At 34.6% G+C, this 12,471-nt stretch overlaps 1 protein-coding gene across 1 annotated transcript in view; it reads right to left on the reverse strand.

Moving 5' to 3' along the window:
- Positions 1-12,471, reverse strand: part of ppp2r5b (protein phosphatase 2, regulatory subunit B', beta) — a 94,463-nt gene that overhangs the window by 71,409 nt on the left and 10,583 nt on the right. The window contains exons 2-4 of the mRNA XM_065025237.1: positions 10,501-10,697; positions 8,501-8,602; positions 8,248-8,340 (exon numbers count right to left, since the gene is read on the reverse strand). Of these exons, the coding sequence (XP_064881309.1) occupies positions 8,248-8,340; positions 8,501-8,602; positions 10,501-10,697 (392 nt within the window). The remainder of the gene's footprint in view (positions 1-8,247; positions 8,341-8,500; positions 8,603-10,500; positions 10,698-12,471) is intronic.

Raw genomic sequence — 12,471 nt, forward strand, 5'->3', positions numbered from 1 at the left:
ATTGTAGATATATTGTAGACATATTGTAGATATATTGTAGACATATTGTAGATATATTGTAGATATATTGTAGATATATTGTAGACATATTGTAGATATATTGTAGACATATTGTAGACATATTGTAGACTTATTGAAGATATTGCAGATATAGTAGATATAGTAGACATATTGTAGACATATTGTAGATATAGTAGATATATTGTAGACATATTGTAGACATATTGTAGATATAGTAGACATATTGTAGATATATTGTAGATATATTGTAGATATATTGTAGACATATTGTAGATATATTGTAGACATATTGTAGACATATTGTAGACATATTGTAGACATATTGTAAACATATTGTAGATATAGTAGACATATTGTAGACATATTGTAGACATATTGTAGATATTGTAGACATATTGTAGACATATTGTAGATATATTGTAGACATATTTTAGACATATTGTAGATATAGTAGATATATTGTAGACACATTGTAGATATATTGTAGATATATTTTAGACATATTGTAGATATAGCAGATATAGTAGATATAGTAGATATAGTAGATATATTGTAAATATATTGTAGATATATTGTAGATATATTGTAGACATATTGTAGATATATTGTAGATATAGTAGATATATTGGAGACATATTGTAGATATATTGGAGTCATATTGTAGACATATTGTAGATATATTGTAGATATATTGTAGACATATTGTAGATATATTGGAGACATATTGTAGATATATTGTAGACATATTGTAGATATATTGTAGACATATTGTAGATATAGTAGATATAGTAGACATATTGGGACATATTGTAGATATATTGGAGACATATTGTAGATATATTGTAGATATATTGTAGATATAGTAGATATATTGGAGACATATTGTAGATATATTGGAGACATATTGTAGACATATTGTAGATATATTGTAGATATAGTAGATATATTGGAGACATATTGTAGATATATTGTAGACATATTGTAGATATATTGTAGATATATTGTAGACATACATATTGACAGATATAGTAGACATATTGTAGACATATTGTAGACATATTGTAGATATATTGTAGACATATTGTAGATATAGTAGATATATTGTAAACATATTGTAAATATAGTGTAGACATATTGTAGATATATTTTAGGCATATTGTAGATATAGCAGATATAGTAGATATAGTAGATATAGTAGATATATTGTAAACATATTGTAAATATAGTGTAGACATATTGTAGATATATTGTAAATATAGTAGATATACTGTAAATATAGTAGATATATCGTAGATATATTGCAGACAAATTGTAGATATAGTAGATATATTGTAAACATATTGTAGATATAGTAGAGATATTGTAGACATATTGTAGACATATTGTAGATATACTGTAGATATTGTAGACATATTGTAGATATAGTAGATATATTGTAGACTTATTGTACATATAGTAGATATAGTAGATATATTGTAAGAGACAAATATATTGTAAACATATTGTAGACATATTGTAGATATATTGTAGACATATTGTAGATATAGTAGATATATTGTAGACATATTATAGATATATTGTAGATATATTGTAGACATATTGTAGATATATTGTAGACATATTGTAGATATATTGTAGACATATTGTAGATATATTGTAGACATATTGTAGACATATTGTAGACTTATTGAAGATATTGCAGATATAGTAGATATATTGTAAGAGACAAATATATTGTAAACATATTGTAGACATATTGTAGATATATTGTAGACACATTGTCGATATAACAGATATAGTAGATATAGTAGATATATTGTAGACATATTGTAGACATATTGTAGACATATTGTAGATATATTGTAGATATATTGTAGACATATTGTAGATATAGTAGACATATTGTAGACATATTGTAGACATATTGTAGATATATTGTAGACATATTGTAGATATAGTAGATATATTGTAGACACATTGTAGACATATTGTAGATATATTTTAGGCATATTGTAGATATAGCAGATATAGTAGATATAGTAGATATAGTAGATATATTGTAAACATATTGTAAATATAGTGTAGACATATTGTAGATATATTGTAAATATAGTAGATATACTGTAAATATAGTAGATATATCGTAGATATATTGCAGACAAATTGTAGATATAGTAGATATATTGTAAACATATTGTAAATATAGTAGATATATTGTAGACATATTGTAGACATATTGTAGACATATTGTAGATATATTGTAAACATATTGTAGATATAGTAGAGATATTGTAGACATATTGTAGACATATTGTAGATATACTGTAGATATTGTAGACATATTGTAGATATAGTAGATATATTGTAGACTTATTGTACATATAGTAGATATAGTAGATATATTGTAAGAGACAAATATATTGTAAACATATTGTAGACATATTGTAGATATATTGTAGACATATTGTAGATATAGTAGATATATTGTAGACATATTATAGATATATTGTAGATATATTGTAGACATATTGTAGATATATTGTAGACATATTGTAGATATATTGTAGACATATTGTAGATATATTGTAGATATATTGTAGATATATTGTAGACATATTGTAGATATATTGTAGACATATTGTAGACATATTGTAGACTTATTGAAGATATTGCAGATATAGTAGATATAGTAGACATATTGTAGACATATTGTAGATATAGTAGATATATTGTAGACATATTGTAGACATATTGTAGATATAGTAGACATATTGTAGATATATTGTAGATATATTGTAGATATATTGTAGACATATTGTAGATATATTGTAGACATATTGTAGACATATTGTAGACATATTGTAGACATATTGTAAACATATTGTAGATATAGTAGACATATTGTAGACATATTGTAGACATATTGTAGATATTGTAGACATATTGTAGACATATTGTAGATATATTGTAGACATATTTTAGACATATTGTAGATATAGTAGATATATTGTAGACACATTGTAGATATATTGTAGATATATTTTAGACATATTGTAGATATAGCAGATATAGTAGATATAGTAGATATAGTAGATATATTGTAAACATATTGTAGATATATTGTAGATATATTGTAGACATATTGTAGATATATTGTAGATATAGTAGATATATTGGAGACATATTGTAGATATATTGGAGTCATATTGTAGACATATTGTAGATATATTGTAGATATATTGTAGACATATTGTAGATATATTGGAGACATATTGTAGATATATTGTAGACATATTGTAGATATATTGTAGACATATTGTAGATATAGTAGATATAGTAGACATATTGGGGACATATTGTAGATATATTGGAGACATATTGTAGATATATTGTAGATATATTGTAGATATAGTAGATATATTGGAGACATATTGTAGATATATTGGAGACATATTGTAGACATATTGTAGATATATTGTAGATATAGTAGATATATTGGAGACATATTGTAGATATATTGTAGACATATTGTAGATATATTGTAGATATATTGTAGACATATTGTAGATATAGTAGACATATTGTAGACATATTGTAGACATATTGTAGATATATTGTAGACATATTGTAGATATAGTAGATATATTGTAGACACATTGTAGACATATTGTAGATATATTTTAGGCATATTGTAGATATAGCAGATATAGTAGATATAGTAGATATATTGTAAACATATTGTAAATATAGTGTAGACATATTGTAGATATATTGTAAATATAGTAGATATACTGTAAATATAGTAGATATATCGTAGATATATTGCAGACAAATTGTAGATATAGTAGATATATTGTAAACATATTGTAGATATAGTAGAGATATTGTAGACATATTGTAGACATATTGTAGATATACTGTAGATATTGTAGACATATTGTAGATATAGTAGATATATTGTAGACTTATTGTACATATAGTAGATATAGTAGATATATTGTAAGAGACAAATATATTGTAAACATATTGTAGACATATTGTAGATATATTGTAGACATATTGTAGATATAGTAGATATATTGTAGACATATTATAGATATATTGTAGATATATTGTAGACATATTGTAGATATATTGTAGACATATTGTAGATATATTGTAGACATATTGTAGATATATTGTAGACATATTGTAGACATATTGTAGACTTATTGAAGATATTGCAGATATAGTAGATATAGTAGACATATTGTAGACATATTGTAGATATAGTAGATATATTGTAGACATATTGTAGACATATTGTAGATATAGTAGACATATTGTAGATATATTGTAGATATATTGTAGATATATTGTAGACATATTGTAGATATATTGTAGACATATTGTAGACATATTGTAGACATATTGTAGACATATTGTAAACATATTGTAGATATAGTAGACATATTGTAGACATATTGTAGACATATTGTAGATATTGTAGACATATTGTAGACATATTGTAGATATATTGTAGACATATTTTAGACATATTGTAGATATAGTAGATATATTGTAGACACATTGTAGATATATTGTAGATATATTTTAGACATATTGTAGATATAGCAGATATAGTAGATATAGTAGATATAGTAGATATATTGTAAACATATTGTAGATATATTGTAGATATATTGTAGACATATTGTAGATATATTGTAGATATAGTAGATATATTGGAGACATATTGTAGATATATTGAGTCATATTGTAGACATATTGTAGATATATTGTAGATATATTGTAGACATATTGTAGATATATTGGAGACATATTGTAGATATATTGTAGACATATTGTAGATATATTGTAGACATATTGTAGATATAGTAGATATAGTAGACATATTGGAGACATATTGTAGATATATTGGAGACATATTGTAGATATATTGTAGATATATTGTAGATATAGTAGATATATTGGAGACATATTGTAGATATATTGGAGACATATTGTAGACATATTGTAGATATATTGTAGATATAGTAGATATATTGGAGACATATTGTAGATATATTGTAGACATATTGTAGATATATTGTAGACATATTGTAGACATATTGTAGACATATTGTAGATATATTGTAGACATATTGTAGATATATTGTAGATATAGTAGATATATTGGAGACATATTGTAGATATATTGGAGATATATTGGAGACATATTGTAGATATATTGTAGATATATTGTAGACATATTGTAGATATATTGGAGACATATTGTAGATATATTGTAGACATATTGTAGATATATTGTAGACATATTGTAGATATAGTAGATATAGTAGACATATTGGAGACATATTGTAGATATATTGGAGACATATTGTAGATATATTGTAGATATATTGTAGACATATTGTAGATATTGCAGATATAGTAGATATAGTAGACATATTGGAGACATATTGTAGACATATTGTAGATATATTGGAGACATATTGTAGATATATTGTAGACATATTGTAGATATATTGTAGACATATTGTAGACATATTGTAGACATATTGTAGATATATTGTAGATATAGTAGACATATTGTAGACATATTGTAGACATATTGTAGATATTGTAGACATATTGTAGACATATTGTAGATATAGTAGATATATTGTAGACACATTGTAGATATATTGTAGATATATTGGAGACATATTGTAGATATATTGTAGACATATTGTAGATATATTGTAGACATATTGTAGATATAGTAGATATAGTAGACATATTGGAGACATATTGTAGATATATTGGAGACATATTGTAGATATATTGTAGATATATTGTAGACATATTGTAGATATTGCAGATATAATAGATATAGTAGACATATTGGAGACATATTGTAGACATATTGTAGATATAGTAGACATATTGTAGACATATTGTAGATATATTGGAGACATATTGTAGATATATTGTAGACATATTGTAGATATATTGTAGACATATTGTAGATATATTGTAGACATATTGTAGATATATTGTAGACATATTGTAGATATATTGGAGACATATTGTAGATATATTGTAGACATATTGTAGACATATTGTAGATATATTGTAGACATATTGTAGATACATTGTAGACATATTGTAGACATATTGTAGACATATTGAAGATATTGCAGATATAGTAGACATATTGTAGACATATTGTAGATATAGTAGATATATTGTAGACATATTGTAGACATATTGTAGATATAGTAGACATATTCTAGACATATTGTAGATATATTGTAGATATATTGTAGATATATTGTAGACATATTGTAGATATATTGTAGACATATTGTAGATATATTGTAGACATATTGTAGACATATTGTAGATATATTGTAAACATATTGTAGATATAGTAGACATATTGTAGACATATTGTAGATATTGTAGACATATTGTAGACATATTGTAGATATAGTAGATATATTGTAGACACATTGTAGATATATTGTAGATATATTTTAGACATATTGTAGATATAGCAGATATAGTAGATATAGTAGATATATTGTAAACATATTGTAGATATATTGTAGATATATTGTAGACATATTGGAGATATATTGGAGATATAGTAGATATATTGTAGACATATTGTAGATATAGTAGATATAGTAGACATATTGGAGACATATTGTAGATATATTGGAGACATATTGTAGATATATTGTAGATATATAGACATATTGTAGACATATTAGATAGATATTGCAGATATAGTAGATATAGTAGACATATTGGAGACATATTGTAGATATATTGGAGACATATTGTAGATATATTGTAGACATATTGTAGATATATTGTAGACATATTGTAGATATATTGTAGATATATTGTAGACATATTGTAGACATATTGTAGATATATTGTAGACATATTGAAGATATTGCAGATATAGTAGATATAGTAGACATATTGTAGACATATTGTAGATATAGTAGATATATTGTAGACATATTGTAGATATATTGTAGATATATTGTAGATATATTGTAGACATATTGTAGATATATTGTAGACATATTGTAGATATATTGTAGACATATTGTAGACATATTGTAGACATATTGTAGATATATTGTAAACATATTGTAGATATAGTAGACATATTGTAGACATATTGTAGACATATTGTAGATATTGTAGACATATTGTAGACATATTGTAGACATATTGTAGATATAGTAGATATATTGTAGACACATTGTAGATATATTGTAGATATATTTTAGACATATTGTAGATATAGCAGATATAGTAGATATAGTAGATATATTGTAAACATATTGTAGATATATTGTAGATATATTGTAGACATATTGTAGATATATTGTAGATATAGTAGATATATTGGAGACATATTGTAGATATATTGTAGATATATTGTAGACATATTGTAGATATATTGTAGATATAGTAGATATATTGGAGACATATTGTAGATATATTGGAGACATATTGTAGACATATTGTAGATATATTGTAGATATAGTAGATATATTGGAGACATATTGTAGATATATTGTAGACATATTGTAGATATATTGTAGACATATTGTAGATATATTGGAGACATATTGTAGATATATTGTAGACATATTGTAGATATATTGGAGATATATTAGATATATTGTAGACATATTGTAGATATAGTAGATATAGTAGACATATTGGAGACATATTGTAGATATATTGGAGACATATTGTAGATATATTGTAGATATATTGTAGACATATTGTAGATATTGCAGATATAGTAGATATAGTAGACATATTGTAGACATATTGTAGACATATTGTAGATATAGTAGACATATTGTAGACATATAGTAGATATATTGTAGACATATTGTAGATATATTGTAGACATATTGTAGATATATTGGAGACATATTGTAGATATATTGGAGACATATTGTAGATATATTGTAAACATATTGTATATATAGTGTAGATATATTGTAGACATATTGTAGACATATTATAGATATATTGTAGACATATTGTAGACATATTGTAGATATATTGTAGACATATTGTAGATATATTGTAGATATGTTGTAGATATATTGTAGATATATTGTAGACATATTGTAGATATATTGTAGATATATTGTAGATATATTGTAAGAGACGGACATTATGTAAGAAGCAGTTTTGTACCTGTAGAACAAACTTCTGGTCGACGTAGCGTTTGGCCATGGAGGGCTGAAAGTCTGGGCTCTCCAGGAAACGCAGAAAGAACTCGTACACCAGCTGAGAACACACACACACAAGACAGAGGTAGAGATGAAATTGTAATGCAGATACAAACAGGTTAGGTCTCTGACGGCCCGCTTCACTTTTGTTGCTAAAAACAATGAGATTACTGGCTACTTTGAAAAATGGTGCTGTGTGTGTTTGTGTGCCTGTGTACCTGTAGGTGTGGCCAGGAGGCCTCTAGAGTGGGTTCATCCTCCTCCGGGTCAAACTCTGGGTTCTCACTGGGAGGTAACGTCCTGAAGATATTCACTGAGATCTGAGGGAGGGAGGGAGGTAGGGAGGGAGGGATGGAGGTAGGTAGGGAGGGATGGAGGAGAGGATAGCAGAGGAGACGAGACAATGAGGAGGAGGAGGGGGGAGGCAGGAGGAAGGGAAAGTGGGGGAAGAATAAGACAATAGAAAAGATCCTCTGTCAGCTTTCCACTCTTCCTCTCCTCCCTCTTCCACTCTTCCTCTGCTCCCTCTTCCACTCTTCCTCTCCTCCCTCTATTTCCTCTCTTTCATCCATCTCTCCATCCTTCCTACCTTCACTCTGTCCAAGATACATCCCTCCTCTCATTTGTATCCAACCGTTTCTCTCTACCTCTCTGCTATCCCTCCCTCTCTCATTTCCTCTCTCTACCTCTCTGCTATCCCTCCCTCTCTCGTTTCCTCTCTCTACCTCTCTGCTATCCCTCCCTCTCTCATTTCCTCTCTCTACCTCTCTGCTATCCCTCCCTCTCTCATTTCCTCTCTCTACCTCTCTGCTATCCCTCCCTCTCTCATTTCCTCTCTCTACCTCTCTGCTATCCCTCCCTCTCTCATTTCCTCTCTACCTCTCTGCTATCCCTCCCTCTCTCATTTCCTCTCTCTACCTCTCTGCTATCCCTCCCTCTCTCATTTCCTCTCTCTACCTCTCTGCTATCCCTCCCTCTCTCATTTCCTCTCTCTACCTCTCTGCTATCCCTCCCTCTCTCTACCTCTCTGCTATCCCTCCCTCTCTCATTTCCTCTCTACCTCTCTGCTATCCCTCCCTCTCTCATTTCCTCTCTACCTCTCTCTCATTTCCTCTCTACCGCTCTCTCATTTCCTCTCTACCTCTCTCTCATTTCCTCTCTACCTCTCTCTCATTTCCTCTCTACCTCTCTGCTATCCCTCCCTCTCTCATTTCCTCTCTACCTCTCTGCTATCCCTCCCTCTCTCATTTCCTCTCTCTACCTCTCTGCTATCCCTCCCTCTCTCATTTCCTCTCTACCTCTCTCTCATTTCCTCTCTCTACCTCTCTGCTATCCCTCCCTCTCTCATTTCCTCTCTACCTCTCTCTCATTTCCTCTCTCTACCTCTCTGCTATCCCTCCCTCTCTCATTTCCTCTCTACCTCTCTCTCATTTCCTCTCTACCTCTCTCTCATTTCCTCTCTACCTCTCTCTCATTTCCTCTCTACCTCTCTCTCATTTCCTCTCTACCTCTCTCTCATTTCCTCTCTACCTCTCTCTCATTTCCTCTCTACCTCTCTCTCATTTCCTCTCTACCCCTCTCTCATTTCCTCTCTACCTCTCTCTCATTTCCTCTCTACCCCTCTCTAAATTCCTCTCTACCTCTCTCTCATTTCCTCTCTACCTCTCTCTCATTTCCTCTCTACCGCTCTGCTATCCCTCCCTCTCTCAATTCCTCTCTACGTCTCTCTCATTTCCTCTCTACCTCTCTCTCATTTCCTCTCTACCTCTCTCTCATTTCCTCTCTACCGCTCTGCTTTCTCTCTCTCCTCCACTCTGGCTCTTTTATAATTTAATGTTAATCCAGCTGTGTCCCAAATGGCACCGTCTTCACAATATAGTGTGCTAATAGACCGGTCTCCCTCCATCTCTCCCACCCTCCTCTCATCCCTCCATCTCTCTCCTCTCACCCTCACTCTCCCCTCTCTCCCTCCCTCCTCCTCTCCTCTATTCTCCTCTCTCTCCCTCTCTCCGTTCACTCCCTCCTTCCCTCCTCATCTCCCCCTCTCCTCTCTCTTCCCATCTCCCCTCCCTCTCTCTCTGTCCTCCTCTCCTCTCTTACCCCCTCTACCCTCCTCTCCTCTCTCTTCCTATCTCCCCCTCCCTCTCTCTCTCCTCCTCTCCTCTCTCTTCTCCCTCCCTCTCTTTCCCCTCCCTCCCTCCCCCCTCTCGTCTCTCACCATCTTAATAGCCTCTGGGTAGAGTGGCTCTATCAGAACTCCTCTGCTGGTTGCAACAGACTCCACCAGCTCGTTGAGCGCAGCTCGTTTGATCTCCTTCCCCTTGAGGTCGGCCACACAGTCCAGGAAGTCAAAGAGGACACAGCACTGCTGCAGCTTCTTACAGAACAGGTTATGGAGCTCTGCCACTGGGGCATCTGGAGGAGGGACGGAGAGACGGATGGAGAGAGGGACGGAGAGACGGATGGCGAGAGGGACGGAGAGATGGATGGAGAGAGGGACGGAGAGAGGGATGGAGAGAGGGGTGGAGAGACGGATGGAGAGACGGAAGGAGAGAGGGGTGGAGAGAGGGGTGGAGAGAGGGGTGGAGAGAGGGACGGAGAGACGGATGGAGAGAGGGACGGAGAGACGGATGGAGAGAGGGACGGAGAGAGGGACGGAGAGAGGGATGGAGAGAGGGGTGGAGAGACGGATGGAGAGACGGAAGGAGAGAGGGGTGAGAGAGGGGTGGAGAGAGGGGTGGAGAGAGGGACGGAGAGACGGATGGAGAGAGGGACGGAGAGACGGATGGAGAGAGGGACGGAGAGATGGATGGAGAGAGGGACGGAGAGAGGGACGGAGAGAGGGATGGAGAGACAGAAGGAGAGAGGGGTGGAGAGAGGGGTGGAGAGAGGGGTGGAGAGAGGGACGGAGAGACGGATGGAGAGAGGGACGGAGAGACGGATGGAGAGAGGGACGGAGAGAGGGACGGAGAGAGGGATGGAGAGAGGGGTGGAGAGACGGATGGAGAGACGGAAGGAGAGAGGGGTGGAGAGAGGGGTGGAGAGAGGGACGGAGAGACGGATGGAGAGAGGGACGGAGAGACGGATGGAGAGAGGGACGGAGAGAGGGACGGAGAGAGGGGTGGAGAGAGGGAAGGAGAGAGGGGTGAGAGACGGATGGAGAGACGGAAGGGGAGAGAGGGGTGGAGAGAGGGGTGAGAGAGAGGGAAGGAGAGAGGGGTGGAGAGAGGGAAGGAGAGAGGGGTGGAGAGAGGGAAGGAGAGAGGGACGGAGAGAGGGGTGGAGAGAGGGGTGGAGAGAGGGACGGAGAGAGGGGTGGAGAGAGGGATGGAGAGAGGGATGGAGAGAGGGGTGGAGAGACGGATGGAGAGACGGAAGGAGAGAGGGGTGGAGAGAGGGATGGAGAGAGGGGTGGAGAGAGGGAAGGAGAGAGGGGTGGAGAGAGGGACGGAGAGACGGATGGAGAGAGGGAAGGAGAGAGGGGTGGAGAGACGGATGGAGAGACGGAAGGAGAGAGGGATGGAGAGAGGGGTGGAGAGAGGGGTGGAGAGACGGATGGAGAGACGGATGGAGAGAGGGGTGGAGAGAAGGGTGGAGAGAGGGACGGAGAGAGGGACGGAGAGACGGATGGAGAGACGGATGGAGAGACGGATGGAGAGACGGATGGAGAGAGGGGTGGAGAGAGGGGTGGAGAGAGGGACGGAGAGACGGATGGAGAGAAGGAAGGAGAGAGGGACGGAGAGACGGATGGAGAGAAGGAAGGAGAGAGGGATGGAGAGAGGAAAGGAGAGAGGGGTGGAGAGACGGATGGAGAGACGGATGGAGAGAGGGGTGGAGAGAGGGGTGGAGAGAGGGACGGAGAGACGGATGGAGAGAGGGGTGGAGAGACGGATGGAGAGACGGAAGGAGAGAGGGGTGGAGAGGAGGATGGAGAGACGGAAGGAGAGAGGGGTGGAGAGGAGGATGGAAAGAGGGATGGAGAGACAGATGGAGAGACGGAAGGAGAGAGGGGTGGAGAGACGGATGGAGAGAGGGGTGGAGAGGAGGTTGGAGAGAGGGAAGGAGAGAGGGAAGGAGAGAGGGATGGAGAGAGGGATGGAGAGACGGATGGAGAGACGGAAGGAGAGAGGGGTGGAGAGGAGGATGGAGAGGTTAAACAGTCAAAACAGTTTCAACCAACAGGCTGCAC

This window comes from Oncorhynchus nerka, linkage group LG12 (assembly GCF_034236695.1).
Source record: "Oncorhynchus nerka isolate Pitt River linkage group LG12, Oner_Uvic_2.0, whole genome shotgun sequence".
Lineage (NCBI taxonomy): Eukaryota > Metazoa > Chordata > Actinopteri > Salmoniformes > Salmonidae > Oncorhynchus > Oncorhynchus nerka.